This window comes from Acanthaster planci, linkage group LG13 (genome assembly GCF_054643075.1).
Source record: "Acanthaster planci isolate LZ-2023a linkage group LG13, COTS_SCS, whole genome shotgun sequence".
Taxonomy (NCBI): domain Eukaryota; kingdom Metazoa; phylum Echinodermata; class Asteroidea; order Valvatida; family Acanthasteridae; genus Acanthaster; species Acanthaster planci.
In genome coordinates, this window is record NC_141789.1 from 3,331,328 (window position 1) to 3,351,898 (window position 20,571).

At 43.6% G+C, this 20,571-nt stretch overlaps 1 protein-coding gene across 1 annotated transcript in view; it reads right to left on the reverse strand.

The window, feature by feature from the left end:
- plce1 (phospholipase C epsilon 1) overlaps nucleotides 1-20,571 on the reverse strand; it is a 141,613-nt gene that overhangs the window by 113,733 nt on the left and 7,309 nt on the right. Inside the window, 1 exon segment of the mRNA XM_022230979.2 lies at nucleotides 15,574-16,045. Coding sequence (XP_022086671.2) covers nucleotides 15,574-15,972 — 399 coding nt within the window. The 5' untranslated portion in view covers nucleotides 15,973-16,045.

Consider the following 20,571-nt stretch of genomic DNA (forward strand, 5'->3'; position numbering starts at 1 on the left):
GAACGTAACTACTGCATTTCATTTGGATGAGTATTCTATATCTAGATGGCAAGATCGGTCTAGTTTGTTCCCATGGGAGACTTCTAAACAGTAAAACGTACACCGTACATCGCTTCATCTAATAGACGAACATACTTTCCTGAATGTTACTTTCAGGCTGAAAAACATCTTCCCAAAGTTTGCCAGATGCGGCTCTAGGCGGTGCACTACTACAACCACACACTAACAGATAGTACCACCGATATATTGTTAATATATGTAGTATGCGTGCATAGGGTCACGTTAATATCGCTTTGTGCTCGAGTACTCCCCCCATCGGTGACAAATGGATAGGCGGGACCGACAGTCGAACACCAATTTCGCCATGAACAACCTGCATCACACGCCCACGCGAAAACCCTACAGACTCGCTTAATAACTCGTGCGCGCAGCCTCACCATAAGAGAGCGAACAAGCATTGCATACGGATGTCGTTTCAAAGACGAACACAACCTTGATTCCATGGGCTATGTGCGCATTCCTTCTCTAAGATTGCGTAAGGCATGGCAGGAACCAACAAGATTGTACCCAAGGGAAAGAGGTTGTGAAGCTCGCTGCTTGGTGAAAACAGGGTTTCCTTTCTTGTTCTTTCAAAAGCTCCCTCTGTTGAGAACTCATACAAGCGCAAGTCTTACTATTTGCCTTTTTCTGTCAAAGGACAGTATGTAGATGGGGTACGAAGTAATACTTACGTAATTGTATATAGCGCTTTACATTAATGAAATCACAAAGTGCAGAATTTAAGGTATTGAGTGAACATACTTCAATATTTTTTTAAATTAAGGGCATTTCAAAAGGCCAATGAACTACAAACCTGATTAGATTAAGATGTTACGGATTAAATTCAAATGTACAACATAACAAAAAATAAAATAATTTCATTAGAGAATATCATTCCATTTATTTTTATCTTGACCAAACGGAGAGATTGGCAGGTAATTCCATACAGCCAGCTAGAAATAACCATACAGACAAGCCGCACCGCCCGACCGACTGACATAAATTGAAAAATAACTGTACCAACTAAATTTCATCTAACAAGAACCCTAACATTAACAGGACCGTTACGTGTTAACACAAATTGTAACGGACGGTAACGTTTACTCATAATTCCGAAATCATAAATATCTTTGTCGTTATTACCCTAGACTCCGTGACTATGACATCCACATTTCATTCCTTGTCCAAAGACACTTTGGCCATGGCTGTAATAATCAAGAAAGAATACTTAATACCTAAACCAGGAAGGTCCCTGCCTACTCTAGACTTCTCTCCGACGCAAAACCTCGAAAATATGCAAATTTCGAGAGCCAACCTTGTCAACATTAATTTAGGCGTGGCCATACACGGATGGGGCAGACGCTGCCAGAGCAAAGTGTCATACATTTTTTTGCCGTTTATAATCAGATCAGATTACTCCCAAAGGTTTATAGGTTCATTTAATTTTAAACACAAGAAGCAGTACATGCACAAAACCGATAAATAAAGGCTAACAATTCACTGTTTGGTGATGAATAAAAAACCTAGCTTAGGCAGATAAAACTGATTACAAAAAATCTTATAAATGTGAACTGTTACGGAACTGTTTCTCATACGCATTTTCTGAGCGGGAATGTCCGCTGAGCGGATGTAACTATGGCTTACGACCAAAATAATGTATGGTACAAGATTGGCTCTGTGTTTCGGGAATTCGTTTGCTAGAATTTCGCGTACTATCAGGCAAAAGGAAAGGGTATCACGCAATATAAAAAAATCCCTCATGTGCAACGAAAAGGTTGACTGGCATACGCGAATAATAAAATGGACGCCTGTGGGTACGGAAAAGCGTGTATGCACAGAAAAATGTGTGTACAGAAACAACTTGACATCAGCACGTTCGGCACCGAAGTGACCTTTAAAGGTAATGAAGACCAGACAGGCCATCAAACACCGCCATAAGATTCCCTCTGACGGCCAAAATATTGCTGGAGAGTGACAGCTTCGCATTGATTCAGAGCAATACGTGTCTTCCTCGACAGCATCAGCCGGCCTGTGAGTGTGTTCCAGCCAGGACTGGTATCCCAGCACGCACCTTAACGCTGAGAGAAGTAGGAGGAAGTGACGCGCTACTAAAGCGAGGGTGGGGAAAAATTCTGCCCAACCCCGCAAAAAAAAAAAAAGCGCCTCGGCTGACAGCGTCCCACGCTCGGCGTGTTTGACAGTTTTCACTTCGCATTTAATGTGATTGCCGCGTGGCACTGCCTGGCGTATACGCACGGTCTGCTCTCAAACACGGCAGGGGTCTGATTATGGAAATCGAGTGCAACATGAAATTGAACGTGTACGTTACTGGGTCAACACTATCGTGGCTAACTGGAAGTGTGGTCTCTAGGGACGCGGGTAGTTAGGTTCGATTTGGGAGTCGACACAAATCGAATCCAGCCCATGTCTTTGTTAAACGACATTGATACAATCACAGCAAGTTTTTATCCCAGAATGGTGATTATAAAGGTTACAATGTCGGACAGGTATTCAGACTACTAATTTATGCTTTTACTTATTACCAAAGAATACTTCCCGAGTTCTAATTTGTGGTCGAACACTACAGACTACCACTGGGTTTATTAAAAAGCAATGTGAATCTATATACGCCGTGAACTTGTCAGGAAAAATCGTTCATAGTACTTCATCCTTGGTTATCCCGTTACATTTAAACTGAGACCATTCATGTAACGTTCTAGAGACGACAACGATGACGACGACGACGCCAGCCAGCCAGCCAGCCAGCCAGCCAGCCAGCACAAACAAATCGGTACATATTTCGTGAGATTTTTGCATGTTATCAGTTTTTTTGCTAAGCAGTTTTGCGAAGCTTTCAGGAAAAAAATCCCAGCAGAGCTCCAGCTCTATGAAAATGACTTGGACGACCAGTCTGGCAATTCATTTGAAATAGATATACATGCAGTTTAAAATTTTCTGAATTAAATCGAAAAACAGTGCCAGTGTAGTCCTTGGCGTTCCCTGGATGCCAACCACTAATTTAGATGCCGAGTCATCACGTCATGTTGATATACCGACAGAGGCACGTCGACACGCATCATATTGCCCAGTCAACTCCCGGTAGTCGGCATGAAGAATTATCGAAAAGTATTCTAATCTGCCAAATCGACTTTTCAAGATACAAAAATACGTAAATGGCACTCGTGCAAGGGTGTAGCTGTGGTTGCCGATGAGTCTCTCAATTGTAGTCCCCACTTCTAGTTTGAATGAGGAGGTATAATCACTATTTTTTTTTGAAGTCAAGCTTCGTAGTGACGGTCAGAGTACAGCATAACGTATCTGCGAGCAAGTAATGGCGGATGCTTCTAGACCAATGTGCCGCTAATTTATGATGCGAACGACAAACCATTCATGCTGCAAGTTACCAAACAGTGGAGACATTCCAACTGCTTTGTTTAGTAACGACACATTTGCCCCGCACTTGCCGGCTTTCTTAGCTGAAACGTCCCCTTGGGACCCATGGACGTGTCTCGGTCGTGCTATGCATCCCTTCACATCACAATGATTTCGCGGCACGTTTTCACTTCGCTGCACCGTGGCATTTTGCCAAGGAGCGGGGCCCGAAATTCATTGGCGGGAATGCCGTTTTCAATATTCATCGTGACCGGAGCTACACCGTATCCGTTTACTCATCGAGTGAAAAAAAAATCAGATTTTTTTCTCTCTCTCTAGCATGTCATATTTATCTACGGTGTTAGCGCGGCGCTGCCCGTGCGTGGGCGCCTCGTGAAGACAAATAATCGCTGAGTTTAATGACGGGAATACAGTACATTCTACCCGAAATCTTACCTGCCACAGCGTCCTCTTCGTGATCTGATTCACCCGGTAACTAATGTCCCCGGGTCCCCAAACTGAAGATCCGTGTAAGCTAGCAACACATCGGCTTTAATAAAATATCGGTTCCGGGGGAAAAGTGTAGTTTTACTAAGAAAGGTTTGATGTGCATCATGCAAGCGAACGGGCAGTTGTGACTAATTACTAAAAAATCACTCTGAAACGAGCTGTTCCAAACACAGAATCCGCAATAAGGGACGAAACCACAAAGTCATCACTATAATTGGGAGAATTTTTTTGTAACAATGTCATATTCAGAATTTTCGAACTAGGCATTTTGACTCTGGATTGCTCATGAAAGGCACTGTATGTCTAAATTATTTGAAGAAATTCTGAGAAAAGGGGCAACATGTTCTTTTTCAGTTATTTTTTTCTTTTGCGTTGCTTTGTTATGCCAGTCTTCTTTTATCCCATTGCTAAACAGTGAAAGAGGAGTGGCCAGCGGATCTGCGGTAGTCATTGGGCAAGAAACCGTTCAACCGTCTCTCATAAGCTACGGTCGCCATTCTATTACCATGGTTATCATACACGCGTTTAAGAGGGGAAAAAACTGCGCCACATCCTTTGGACTGGCGCGTCTTCGCTTGCATAAATGAGTGATGCCGTTGCCGATCGGCTGTCATTGGGCACGCAGAAATGACAAAATGGACGTCATTTCTCAAGAACTACCCACCAACGGTTTCATGCTGGAAATTTAATGCGCACACCACAGACTGAATAATTTTTGCTCCCTTTAGCACCAACCTGAAACCAACGATAATTCCTCATATCCATTGGTTTAGATATGACATTGACGTAAATATGAATAGCAAGCTATGAGAGTAAAAACCAAAAGAATACTCGAACAAGGAATGACTTACACAAGATCTTTTGGCCACAAACTTCCATAATATGCATAGGAGTGGGAGTTTTTAGTTTGAGGTGTCATTTGATTTGAAGCGCTGTGGGCGTAGCGTGGGTGGAAATAATGAAAGTTTCTGCTGATCTCCACTGGCCAAGTGTCATCAAAGGGCCTGGATCTCAGAGATGCGCGCGCGGCTATGGCGACTTCTATCTCATTTTGATTAGCTTTGATTGCATTTTAAGTAATGTTTATTAAGTCTGCTTCAGAGTCCAGGGATAGGCTTCCACTGGTACCGTAAAATTTTGATTCGCAAGCAAGATGTATTGGAATTACCCATGAGTCTCTCTAATTGTTCTAAAATCTTACACCATGTGAAATATGTAAGTAAATTTGGCCAAACGAGGAAGTGGGAAAATTAACGACGGCGCAACTACCGATACCCTAGAAAATTAATTTTCTACCTCATTTTTTCTCTATCGCGGCTAGCCTACCCGCCCCCGACACTGACGATGACAAGAAAGACCGTCGCTACGGCAGTTGAAGGTATATCTGAAATACGGGTCCTTTCGCAGCGCCAACATTGTCCTTGCTCGAAGACGACCGAGGCACAAAATGAATCGTAACCAGATATCCCCCTTTCCAGCGTTAAATGTACAAATCACACGGATTCGGTGCCATATGGCGAATTTTAGCAGACTGCGACGTTGTCGACGTTGTACACAAACTGCACCACACTCATAAGGGCGCCGTTTCACTTTGCACCGATTCACCCCTCTCCTCATGGGGGTTACTCGAGGTAGCGACATCATTGCAAGAACCATACTTGTTAACAACCCCTGGCACTGCTGAATCGGGCAGTCAAAGCCAACCAGATCCCCTTCCCGAGCTAATCAAACAACACTTCCTTCTCCTCCACTCTGTGTTATCTCTCCCCCCACCCCCGGGGATGCTCTTTCCCTGTACACGGCCGGAATCACCTTGATCAACACACAGCACAAAGTAGGGACTGGGGTCTACGGCAAAAGGAGTTGAGCCGTCTTTCTATACTTGACTTCAGTGCTCTCTGGTGCTTATATTGAGACTGATCAGACTCCTGGATGTACTTATTTCCCCAGACAGATACTTCCCAGATTTCGTGATCTTCTGATGGGTTATTCTGAACACCCACGCACCCACACAGAAATCACGGATCCACCATGCCTATGTCATTTGGTTACGGTTTGTGTGTTTGTTTGGTTTTTGTTTTAAATTTTCAAAATGGAATTTGTATGAAAGATTAATTTTTCTGTAGTATTACCTCAACTTACTGATTATTCTACTTCCCAATTGAAGAAGGCAATGCTTATTGCACGCATTGTGTAAAGGTCTTAGCTGGACAAAGTAAAAAAAAAAAAAAGAGCCCCGGGCAAGCCAGGTCGAGAGAATCAGACTTCAACGACCAATCATCTATCTTCAACCAATCATGCTACACTAAATATGGACAGAAACGTAACTTTTTCCATAAAGCTTCCGTTAAATTTTCCATTCCAACGAGGTACTCTCTTTAAAAGCACGATGCACTACCTTCAGAACACTCGGTAGACAATGCCGTCAACTACTACCTTTTACTCTCGTCCGCGTGGTGCTGCGAGGTCGTGAGCCGTTATTTGGGGATAACCCCCCCCCTTTTTCTCCGTCGCACTGTTTAATGCTAACCGTTTAGGATTTCCTCTGGGGTGGTACCAAGTGGTGCTGCACGCTTTTAAGCCTAATTGAAATTCCCTTGAACGGCTGACATTCGCCGCTGCCACGCTGTCCATTTTAAGTGAGGAGAGACGGGGATTTGGCTCCTCTCCACTGGTTGGGCTTTGCGTCAATACGCGGTGGTCAATTTGTGTCAGATAGGACGTAAAATCAAGTGAAGAGCGGTTTGCCAACGCACGTACGTGGAATGATGTGTTACAAGCTCACGAGACAACACGGAGGTCGTCGTAACTACACACCATTTTATGGTCAGACCAACTATTTTGATAAAAAAAGCTGCACCTTGATAGACAAACCTTTTAATATGCATAAATTGCCTTTATATAACCCGCAGGATAAAAAGTTGAATCACATGTAAAAATCTATGACTATGTAGCCAATAGTCAACCAAGTACATGCACCACCATCTATGTCAATGGACTTTACCCATGATCAGATGAGCTGTCTTAATAACAAATTTAATCTGTACCCATTAAACATGTTACTGGGTGGAAAACAAGCGCCGTCACGGTACCAGTTTGGGATCCGACTTCAACGAGACCCGACTTCAAGTTTCCTGAACTTAAGTATAAATCCTTTAATTCGTTCGTTTATACCCCCTTTGCGTCTTAATACATCGTCTCCGTACGCATAACCGTAAAATTGCACATGAAATTGTGATAACAATGATGTTGGGGTAATAGTTAATCCTATCACGTGTAATCCCAACTGACTTATGTCACACTGGTGACTTTCAATCACAATTGGTTACTATGCCAGCCAAAACAAGTAGCGATGGACACGTACATGTATGACATACATGCATTAAGAAGGCACTACGGGGACGTGGACAGGAATATGATGCTTATTACTTCATTTCTGCTTGAAGCGCCTTTTCGCTTGTCCCCTTCACCCTGGCGCTTAATTTTACATGTACTATTTTTTCTGGGTGATTGACGTAATGTCTCCGAGCCCTCACTGGATAGAGTTGATATGAAGAGCAACACTTATCAACACCTGTGTGCTCGCGAAACGCGGGCGCGCTGAATGTGTGTGCAGTCGATTTATTAAGGTAGCAAGCCGCCCACAATGCTGTGCACCGTCTGTACTTTCTTCACAAAATTTGGTGAAAGGGATCACCCCAATTCCAGCACCCTATCAGGCACGGGGGGGGGGGCGAGCCAATGCACTCTTTTTTGTTCAAGAATCAACAGAGGGCGCTATTGGTCAATGACCGCCTGAGCTATAGAGCGTTTTCGAAACGAGTGGATTGAGTTTTTTTTCTCTGGTTCCAGCCATTTTGAAACAGCTTTCGAAACCACGCATTTAAGCTATGACTGGAACCAGCGAAACCAAAGTCTAAGCCGAATTAACTCGTTCGAGAATGCTCATAGAGAGAGTAGCGCAAACTTCAGACTTTCGGGAACCAAAATTGCTGTCAATATGTGTGCAGTTCAGCTATTGTGTGCTAAGTGTCCACGTGAACTGACGCATTATCCACCAATTTGGTTCCAATAGTTGAGACATTCATGTCGCAACTCTCTCTACAAACAGCTCTGATGAACAGCCGCGAAAGAACACGTGATCACTAGTCTCTGTGTGCCCGTGTGGGAGTGTGATGGTGTGATGTGGTGCAGTGGGGACCCATGGAGGTGAAGGCAAGTGTCTACGAGATCGCTCCACGAGTCTGACTCATGTGAAACTTTTTATTGGCCGCCTATTTTTAGCCAAAGTTCGCAAGGAAAGGTTCACCCTTGGTCGCTTGCAATCTTTGCCTCAAAACGTATGGACATTTTATACCATTAATTTCACAGTATAGGGAGTTTTTTTTAGTGTTATAGTATTCGTATTAGTTTTCAACACTTGTCTGATGTTGTTTACTTGTTTTGTTTGTTCTGGGCTTTGGGATTTCTTTTTTAGTGAGGTTTCAAATTTTACTTTTTTGACTGACAGCAAGCCACAGTTGCCAACCACTGGTTGGCAAAACTACGACTTTGACGTTACACAAACGTAACATATAAAAGGTCTCCATACCCATTTTTTTCCAGAGATCATATAAGCCATTCCTATAATGGCTGGTATATTGTGCCCGGAAATTGTACAAAATAATAACTCGTCTGTTTCCATTCCGGTGAGAACACTGTCACAGCTTTTCAGAAATGACTATATGCTGTTGCATGGCACAATAATGTCAACTATACAATAATGATTGACAGCGCCGCTCCGTCAGGCTTCGTTTAGAGCAAAGTAATTTTCGTTCAACAACTCCCCTGTAGAGTTGCCGAAGGTCTCCTCCTGGAGACCAAGGGAACGACGCAGCATCGCGGTCAGGATTTCGCGCCCGTGAAAACGCGGAGCTGTGAGTACGTCCGTCCGTTGATTCAAGACTGAGGCATGTTTATGTCTGTTCTTTACGCCTGGTTATGGTACGCGGCAGAGAGAGGAGATGGCGACAAGGTTTAATCCAAGAAACCATCAATATTTCGAGACAAACAGCGCGCGAGTGCTCTGCTGTGGGTGATCCATCATCGTGTGGAGAAATAATACTTTCAACAACCATGGCTGTTGGGTTGCACATCACGTAGGCCCTCCTGGTCGGGTCGGGTCGGCCGAAGGGAAACGGGAAAAAGAAAACGCATTGCACACCGTAGAGCAGGTACGCCATCGCCTGGGCGAATTATAGATCCTGTAGCTTTCCGCGCTAGGGAAGTCTTCTGCCACCGCTGAAACGCATGAATGTGAAACAGCGACGAGGCGGCCGGACAATAAAGCTCCACGGCCAGCGTCGCATGCTCGTCCAAGGTTTCGGTAAAATGTCTTGGCCCATTTCAGAGTCGGGGCTCAAATAGAGGCTGCAGTTTCAAGCTGTGTGTGACCACTTTAAAGTTTTTTCCTTTAGTTTTTTGCAACAAACGTAATGGCAATACCAAAGAATCACTATCACTATCCTTTATTCAAAAAAGTATTGATTCTGAGCAAATTCAAATACCGCTGAGCCAGGTCGGTTTATTCAATAGGAATGAGCTTCGAGTCGGACCAAGAGAGGACGCAAAGTAATGAAGGCTCTTTGGGTGGAAACTGCACTTGGCCGGATTACGAAATGAATACAAAATGCAAGTGTTCAGGTAGCGTCGCTACCAAACCTTACACTCCTCATCATAAAGGCTCTTTTCAACAAATGAGGGGTGCTTCTGCTCAAGGCGAATGGTAACAAGGCCTTTAGATTAAATTTTAGGGCCTACACAGCACCACTGTGCCGTGAAGCACACACATTGCAAGTGCGTTTTTGATAGCGTCTCTGTAAGCTAGTACGTAGCTTACTGCAGCTTATAGCATCAACATAAAATGTGCAGCTTCGTCACTTACAGCAGCACCTTGCAGGAAATCAGTTCCGTGCTTCGGGCGAAGTAGGGCTCGAGAGAAACTAGTGCTTTATGCCGTACACAGAACATCGAATCGACCCTGCAACGCAATTCAGCATTAACATACAAGATCACCGGAGGTCAAAGACAGTATTGTCAAGCCATGAGGGGAACCCTACCAAGCCAATGAACGCAAAGCCGATTATAAGATTGATAAAAAGTACGACCACCAAACAACAAAGTAATTTTTTTTCTCAAAGAATGAGTTCAAAGTACACGTACTTAAAACCTCGAGAATCCTCTTCGTTTAGAATTCAACAAGTTTATCGAAGTCATCACCTGTCTGTCTCTGAAAAGGCCTATAGTCGTTTCAATAAACTTGGCCGAACCCCGCGCGCCTCGTTGGTGTATATCCCAAACGCACGCTTCCGTCTGCACGCATCACGCTGCACACGGTCCGAGCCTGCCACTTGCGTGAGCACTCGTTGCAATGAATGTGATCCCGATAGGCGCGGGAGCTATATCTACCCATTTCAAGCCTGAATCAAGCAGGATGGATTTCCAGCTACTTTGCACCACCTGCCTCGAAATCAATACAAGGGAAGACGTCTCGACCGTGCTGCGTGTAAAAAAACACGGCGCCTCCGCGTAACGGGACCGGACATCGATTCCACAAGAGAGAAAATGGGACAAGTATTGGGTCGTCATCTTTCGATTCTCGTCGCCGAGAATTTTTTCTTTCCTCCACGATAAAACTAGCACCAGTACAACGGTCGAGCGGGGGCAGGGTACACTTCCAGCAGGCCAGTCAAGACAAGTTTCCCGCAGTGCAGCCGGTTTTCAGTGCCGCTGTGTATGGTTTTGGGGGAGAAAGTGTGGGCGCCTGTTGATGCTGGTGAACCATTGATATAAGACGATAATAATAAGTAAAACAACAAGGGTAGCATCATCAATTACAACATAATAGAGAGCTTGACAACGACAGTGACAAAACGCGACATCGGGCGACAATAAAAAGGCCGACGAACACACAATGGCTGTGACTTGTACAGAGAATGTGACGATTACGACGAACTAAATGAGAATGATTTTAAATTGAGTCTCCCTTAAATAGTACACTGGTACTATCAATAAATCCCACGGTATCTGTGTTAAATAATGCATTTAATATAATCATATTTCCAATAGACATATTTTAGTACATCTAGATAAAAAACATAGACCAACGGTGCTTTAATTTAACTCATTCTGAATAGTTTCCACTGACAAGAATTATTCTGTGAATAATACAGACATAGCTTTGGCAGAAGAAACATACACACACCCTAAAAATCTATTCTGACAACATTTTGACAGCGGATCTATTAAGCATAATTATGAGCAATCCGCGTGAATCAAACCTTCCTTACAAAAAGTCCTTAGCTGTAGTACAGCGCAGCAATCCCCTATGAACAGCACGCTGCAAATGATTACAGTAACTCAACTCTACTTCATATCATTAAACGGAGGACCTCCGAAGCCTTTACAGATGTCACCCGCGTTCAGTGACTGGTAGAAAGACACAAAGCCCTGCTGACTGCCAATTGCACTATGCGACAAACTCGCCTCACACGTCGTTGGCCAGATAGCATCTGAAAACAGCCGACCAGGTGATCAGTGTGGTTCTATTCTTAGGACGAATGACGTCAGCTAGAGCTTGACTTTTTGAAATCACAATATATACCTGATGGCCGGGTAACACTCCCGACGAAGGAAGTGGGAGCAGGGTTAGAGGTTCACGTAAATGAAGGATAGGATACAACATAAATGCGGTATTGGTTTGACAATTATTGGTCGGGAATTAGAATGTCAAAATTGACTCCAATAGAATAGTGGTTTAAAGGAAGTTGACGTTAAGATGTGTGGTGTTCTTCCAAAACGATGACAGCGCGACTTTGCGAACGCTTCGCTTCTCAATCACCAAACCTGGGTTTTTGTGCAGGTACCGTAAGCGGCAATCATTGACCGCGAGCCACTGTGCGCTCTTGCGTCGAAAGAGTGGCTCCGCTGGCATATGTCGGGAAAAACTTTTACCTTGACTCCGTGATCGGAAACAAGTTTGAGGGAGTTGGTAATGGTTAAAGAAACTTGATCATATACAGAATTGAATACATCCGATCGAAATGAATGAAATGACACATAATGCACACGTCTTTGAACTGGGAATGTTAAGCCGTGGATCAGAAATTAAAAAAAGAAGTAAATCACCGAAAACTCGTTGGTTGTCAAGATTTTGTTCCATTATCGCGAATTTGCTGAAAATATATCGTGGCGTTATAAAATAGGTATCACCAAATACCCATGCCCAAGTACAGGCAAATCTGGACCCGCTCTGTGTTTGAGCCCTCTTCATCCCAAGAGATAATCTGTGGCCTTATTTAACAGTGGGACTAACGACCCCCTTGCCGATTCGGTGATTCCCTCAAAAGAGAGATGTTTCTTTCTGCATAGCCTAAAATTACACTTGGGCCTACATGGCAATATTGCGGTTGCATATCCACATTTCCATAAAGCCGGGTTAATGACAAATTCCCTACAGGGACACCAGATATGAAATTATGTTGACAGCAAATAGGGTATTCATACATCATTTCATGAGACTTTACTGTTTATTGTCGTGTGTACTTCCTTAGATTGGTTATCTTCGGCAATAGACCATTCATAAAGTTTCTCTTTGGAGAATTCTGTTTCATGAAAACGACGACATTGGAGGCCTATAGTAATTAACAGATTGGATTTTTTTGGATGGGGGCCGAGCACGGACATTGATTAATGGTTCCCTGTACCACTTGGGGGACCGATGTTGCTGCCTTGGCATGACATTACAGAAGTGCAATCACACGCAGGGATACGGAGCTCTCTTTGGACGGGGAACGGTAGCCATGACAACCGGAAAATGCCATTTTTCAGTGGGCGAGGGAATATGCTGATCGCGCAACCTCAAACCCTCAAGCTGTCGGTCAGATGTCGCGACTTCACCAAATACAGAAACACTTGTATTTGATCATGTAATTGGGGGAAGTTGCCACTTTGTGCGACGTTCTCGTGAATGCCGGCAATGCTCCCCTTGCTCTTGTGAGTGTCATGACAGTCCACTTGTAGTTTGCCTGTGTGTACATCAACGGCAACACATTCCCAGTGATTATTGCGTAGTTAAAAATTAAGTTGAGTTTCTAAATGAAAATAAAAACATTCTTTTTCCAAAATTCCTTCAAAGGATCTCCCGTGTCTTTTTAATTTAAGCTTGCGTCATTTCAAAAACAAAAGCAAGAGCTCTTGCTTTTTGATAAACCGACTTTCCGAATTTGGTCTCAATGTTCATCGACGACCCTGTTTCCAACTAAAGGGCTCAACTGCATTTACGTAGAATTCGTTGCATTGGTAAGTAAGTAAGTAAAGTAAACTACGAACGCGCTTTAAAGTGCACGGATAGAAAGGCTGGTCGTGACTGATTAAAATAATTCCTTCAGTTTAAACATACTTGCTTTTGTCCCCTTTGCCAATGAATAGTGGCGATAAAATAATCAGTTTTGAGTACCAGTACCATTAACCACGCCAGGCATGCATGGAAGAAAGTTCGATAGCGTCGGAAGAAATATTAAAAGTGGGATGAAAAACCTATCCTCGGACTTATTGTAGTATGTCTATCCTTATTATTTTCATATACGAAATCACAATAGAGGGTTTGCGTGGTAGCCATCAGGGCAAGTTCTCGTGCTCCACAGTGAAACCTCCTTCATGCTCACCCCGTGAAACAGAAACACTGGGCCTGCAAGATGACAGTCGTCCAAACCCTCTATAACACTGTAGAAAAAAAATATCAATGTAACACTACCGTCTTTTATATTTAGACGCCTTTGGAATGTTCCGTAGAATATGCGGACTGGCTTGTTTGAAATGTGCAACATCTCAAAGAGCCTGAATGTACGGGCGGGGGTGACGTTGTCTCTCTATCTTTATGATTTCATTACTTGTGGTCACTTTCAGATGTCTCTTCCCCTCTGACGAGTCCCTCACTAATGAACGGCTTTGATTACTGCTACTGATGCTTCCCACGTAATCTCACAGTAATAATTGTGATAAACTTGAGTTCATTCTTTCCGCGTTTTGGACTACCCAATCGATCAGAAAATGACTCAGGGAGATTTAGTGCACACACTAATACTTGCATTTAGCAGCTTGTAAACGTGCTTAGATTTCGCTGAACTTTACCTCGGTTGCTAAATTCTATCCATCAACAAATTACGAACTGATAGCAAGTCAGTGTTTAAAAGAGAGTTTAATTGGTGCACACTGTGTTAAAAGACTTGCATCAGTAAATACAACCCAAAATTAGTTTCACTTTTGTAAAGACAATCGCAAACACCTGGTAATCGCAAACACTGACAATAACAGCTTCCCACAAACAAAAACGAGTTCCGAAAAACATCCGGTAAAATTTTTTTAACAGGAACGGAATCCCTTCCGGTGACGTGACTCGTTGGTCACGTGATACTGGCGGATGCCTGAGCGTTGGAATGGTTAGAATCCACAGGTTTGCCAACCAAATGCACCAATAATATCTCACAGAGGACTGATGGCGACTCCAGCTCGTCTGCGAGGGAGACGACACATCTAGCCAATTAGCGCGGTACGGACATGAATAGACCCCGAGGGTTGTGTCGTCGTAGCGGCGCGTTCCAACGTATTAATTAAAGTACAATATCGCTCCGTGTTAGTTTTAAAGGGCGATCTGTTGAGCACCGTACAACACAAACGGAGTATTTCATCGTTCGCATAGGTATACAATGGAGCTAGCTTAGTTACTCTTTGAAACAGACTCCGTTTCAGGCAAGATTGCTTATTCTATCAACAGCAGGTTTGCTTTTATTCAATTACGATAATGCAGCATTGCACATGTCTTTGTGGTGACTATGCGCGCCAGTATTTAAGAGGGGAGATTTACCTCTCTGTTGATGATCCATTGCAATACTAAGTCCACAGACTCAATGATTAACAGAGTGTAGAAAAAAAAGGAAAGCTACAATCACGGACAAAACAATGTTTTGGTCCTGCAAATTCAGTAATCCTATAGACCAAAAGCATAATGGCGTCGCGTCTTAACAATATGGACTCGATGGATCACGTCCTACCTCACTGCCACAAGAAAGCGCACATGTAAATAAAGCATGACGTCACTGTGGTGCAGGTATATTGACAATACTTGCACATGTAGTTGGACCATTAGAAATGGTGCGAACACAGGGTGGTTATATCCACCATTTTGTGCAGTTGTTTAAAAACGTGAAGAGCATATTGATGACAGCACACAGTGTGTAGGATAAAATAACTGCACGAAGTTGGGATTCAACCAGCTAGTTTTTCTGAGCCGCATACGTATCCCGTACGCATAGCGAGAGACGATGCTTTGTGAAAGCAAGGAACGACTTCCCTTTGGGTCAACACCAGTGCACTTGCTGACCTTTGAACTTCAATGCTGCTTGTCACATTTTAATGTCCATATGTGCCTGGCCATTCCATTGTCATATACAATATGCGAATAATTACGGAGACAGGACCCAGACTGTTGTTGGCCCAGTCTTTCTGCTGTTCGCTGGTGAAGGGATACGTGAGAATGAAGGGCAGAGACCTATTGAATATGTTTCCTGCAGCATTGATGCTCGCTGCATGTTGTGGGTTTTTCATGCTTCTTACCTGACGTCTTGACGGGGCACTGAAGACGTAACAGGTCCACTCCTTGTCGTCGGAGTACCCGACCGTGACAGTGAACCATTGCCGAAGCGTGGAGCTCACCGTACACTGCCCGACAGCATGCCACTTGCAACTCATGAACGACACACCAGTCTCGTGGTCCACCGCCCGCAGACCGCTCAAGTCCCCGCTCTGGAGGAGGTCCACACGCCTCCCGAAGGCCTCACCCAGGGGCCGGCCGGGAGGCGCCGGCCCCTCTCCACTGTCCGAGGCCTTCTCCTCGCGGAGGTGGCGCAGGAGAAGACGGTGGACAAGGCCCTCCGTGTGTTTGCCTGCCGAGGAGCTACAAACCTCCCCGCTGCCCAGGTAGTGCAAGGCCACAGTGCTGCTGGGGTCCCCCATGGTACCTCCGAATAGGGTACAACGTCACGCTAGTCACCTCATCATTACCTGATCTTCTCCGAAGACACTAAACCTAGAAGTAAAAGAACGAACTTTAATACGTAATGATTTAATCATAACAAGCTTTGTCATAAATCCTGCCTGGAACGAATTATACCATGTACGGTTACTTCCTGAAAGGAATATGGGGCGATTTGGTATTGAACTCACGATTTCTCAGTGCTTTGTTTCATATGCATGTTTTCCTGGTTTGAAATCGTGTTGTGTTCAGGCCTAATATGGCAAAGTCATCTCGGTCTTCGGCATGAACACTAAGCAAACTGTGTCCCGAGGCTGGAGTTTCGTATTTCTAGTCTAGAGTTATGTGTTACAGTAATGGTTTTCCCATCAATTATCAAATTACTCGCGGCTATAGCGTGACCGGAAAATCCGGCAAGATACTGTTACATTCATTTTAGCTCAAAATCCATATAAATCCTTTTCTCTTCCGTAACAACAGACCAGTCAAATATCAACCTGTTGAATCACTTTCCCTCCTCTGTAAAGTTTACATTCACTTGCCAACTCTTGCTCACCGTGATTTCTTTCCGTAAGTTGCCTAACTTTAAATATCAGGATATTGAAGCACCTAGTAAAATGCACACTCCAAAATGGATTTTTAAAATCCCCCGTTTTACGTAACCATTTTCCGAGCCCCCTCTCCGGCCAGTCGGCAAAGACAGGGCTCGTCGACATTATTGATCATAATGTACAATTGTGTGTGCTATTGCAACTGAGTTTGCAAATGGTTTGCTTATCAAAACGTTAGCCCACAACGCCGAATCTCGGCAAAAAGTTCAGAAATACAGAATCTCCACTCCGTTTACAAAAATGTGGCTACGGTTACAACGATATGTAAGTCGGCTTGCTGTTTCACAGAAAAATTCCAGATTTGTGGTCGTCATCAGAAACGCAATTGTGGGCGGTCGTTTAATGATGTTTGCACATCGCAAGGGATATGCTCCCGGATCTCTGCCGGTCGTGGCTTGGTAACCTAATCATCCTTGTAATGATCGGAGGATATTGAACATGCGATATGGATCACGTTTGCATCGTGACCAGCGCGACGCCTGAGATCTGGGCCTGTACGCTTTTGGAAAAGAGAGAGAGGGAGAGATAGGGGGAGTCCTCAGTTGTAAAAGAATGTACACGCCACTGGGTTTTTGTACTGGGGATTATTTAATATCTTTTCCATTAAATGCAAATATGAGGCAGGGCGGATCTCTTTTTTTCAAGGGGCATCGATCGCTGGCTTGTACATGATGCTCAGACAACATCGAGTGATGCTCTGCAGTTGCGCCATTATGGGTGCAAAACAACCAAGTTACCAAAAAATAGATACCAACAGGGTGTGCATGTACTTGAACTGTCAGTGCAACAAGGTCGTATCTCGCGTACAAAACATATGCAAGTTAAGACCTTGTTGCACTGATTATTTTAAGCCCTGTACATATGAGGTCTACCCGATGTCTCAATGGGATGTCCGACTTGCATGGGATGTGAGTTCCAGCCCCTTCATGGACGACGGTCCTTGTTTCCATTGGCAGGACACTTTACCGTGTGTTAATGTTGTCCTACTCTGTGAGGGTGTGGAACAGAGTGTGATCTCGAAACTTGTGCTTGCCGTAAACTGTGGGGGTTGAAGGAAGTAATCACGCCGCTGCGAATGTTTAGCTAAAACGGTCGACAATATTCACCGGCGTCCACGAGGAAGACGAATTAAACAGCTACCGGTAGCTGTCAGGCGTATCAACGTAAAAAAGGCAACTTTCCCTATGCATATCTTTTCGTTCCGTAAATGCATCTGTTTACTGCATGCACATCATTCCCGTACAATTTCAATGAACACGCCTCGCAACGTACGTGCACATGGAACACAATCTATGTAAAGGCCCGTTAATTTGCACAACGCCTGACTCTAAGGTGCCTAGAGACGCTATTGGAAATCTTTTCTTACCAATACTTTTAAGACATGTTCATATACATAAAAATTAGGAATCGTGTGGTGTTTAAGATTAATTTAGTCTCATATCTTACCAAAAAATCAAATGATGGATACAACGAAACTCTAAAGCCACGAAACTCAAAGTTCAGACCAGTTACAAGAAGTTAACTGCAGTGAGTAACGTTAGCACACAATTTACCACAAGCTGTGGGTGTATTAAAATAGGAACTAAATCTATTTTTTTAACATTATGTTTACCTGTTACTTCCTCGGCCGTCTGTTTTTATTTTGTCACCGGCTGTCTGAATTCTTGGTAACAAAGATCCAAACACTGCCTGGGTGGACTGAACTGTGTACGATTTGTCAAGAGAACAAAAATATCGGAAAAAAGAAACGATAACCTATGACACACACATATCACTCTTCTGGAGTGCTATATCGAAAATGGTTATCAATGCCTGGGAAACACGCGTGGTATTTAAAACAGTTTCAGAAAAACACCAACCCGGTGCCAAGTTGTTATCGAAGGTTCATCACTCTTTTTGTCCTGAACAGGTGTCGCAAGCAGTCTACTTTGTACATTCATTGTGCTTCAAGCTCATGAACGTATCTATGGCCAGGGAAAGGGGGATTCCAAATATCAGTGGTCTCAAACTGAATTCCAGGGAAGAATGTGGGCCCTGGAGTTGGATCCACAGTATTTGGTGAAAAAAATAGCAGCACTTGTGAAAAAATCCCTCCCCAAAAAATAAATAAAAGCAAAAACGAAAAGAGACAACCAAAGAAACCGAAATAAAGTCACATTTAAAATCTGTTGTACAACACGCTATTTTGTCAGTGATTTTGGCTGAAGCCAATCTTTTTTTTACCAATACTGGGCTACAATACCAACTTGCCAAGCCACTTTTTTGAATGTTAGGCTTTTTTCAAGCAGAACCGGAGTGATTCCAAAGTGCCGAAAGTAACAACGTCAAAACATCTGGATGGAGAAGGTCAAAAGGTTTGTCAAAATAGCCTTCTCACGACTGCGCCAATTGTTTTACACTATCACGGGATTTATTGGCGCGCAAATAATCTGGTTCCCTCGGGAAAACCAGTTCGTAGGCCTACATTACAATAAATGACCTTGTTCCCAAAATGTGATTCTGTTTTGACAAGGAGGAACGTGCCACCAAAGTCCCCAAGTTTAGTCAGCCCAGCCACTTAACGCGTCTTAATTAATCACTATTAATTTGCCCACATAAAGGCACGATGGGCAGCGTCAGTCTGCGAGTTAAAGGAGCCGCCGCCAGGGGAGTTTCAAATCGCCGGATAGGATCACGCGCGCCGGGTGTCACCCATTTGCATTAATTGGCGGGAGAAGTTGGCAGGGCCCTGTCTGCGACTAAAGTGCAACGGAGAAATACGCCGTTAGGTGTCACACGAAGTATGTTGATTTACGATAACATGCCCCAAATTATATACCATTAAATTCAACGCGACGAGATATAGGTGTCTGGTGCATAATGACGCGTTGATGAACACGAGCCTTCATTTTGATGATGCGTCAAAAAGTCTCTGAAAGGCTTGCCAGAGACTTTTTGTAGTATTTTGATAGATGCTGGCAGCGTGAAAACAAGCAGTTTGCAACAATTTTTGTGGTCGTCTGATATCTATACACAAATCTAATCTTTTAGTTTGAGCATTTTTTTATGCAAAACACGACATTGCGAATTATCGAGGCATTATGCGGGTCTTAAACGAGCACACGTTTAAATTGCACATTCAGCTGGGCCTGATTTCATAGACTGGCTGAGCAGAAAAATCCCAAGAGGTACAGATTGTGTGACATTTTGGCCGTTAGTCCATTTTCGTTAAGCAGTTTTTACCACGTAAATTACCATCGGCACCTCAACGAAATAAGCCCCTCGGATAATATGGGCGCAGACAAGGTTGCTAAAACAACACATGTTTGTTTTCGATAAGAACATCTATGATGGGGGCATGTTTTCATTAACGATGTTTTTAAAGTCAAGGAAACAAAACTGGGTACATGAAATATTTGCTATGGTCAAGTCAAATGAAATTTTTCGTCGTTTGTAATATCTGAGAAGAGTTACCGTGAATTTGCAACTATCGATTGTGTTTGCCAGAGAAATAGTTCAGGCAACTGATGGGAGATTAGAGTCACACAGCTTTCTTGTGAAGAAAGATTCGATTACCTTTATAATCAGACACGAAGCTTGTGACTTCGTTTGCATCAAGTGTCTACAGATTCCTCTGATCAAGAAGCCGCCAAATCACCTCGTCGGAAACTGTTTAACTTGAAATCGACATACATGTATTACGCTAGCTTTATTGAGAGACAGATTCAGATTAAAAAAAACACCTGAATCAAACCGAATAGAAGTTGGAGCTGAACCATCAATCAAAATTACCGTCTGACTGCAGCATGGTTATTACGCGGCCTTTGAGGTTCGTGACAAAACGTTGATTCATCGTGTTGACTGAACTTTCAGTACACTGTCACATTACTGCAGCAGGGGACGCACGGTATATGTATTATAACGCCCGACCCATTCAGGCCTGCTCCGCATTACGGTTGGTGAAATATTCTTCGATACTCGGTACAGTTC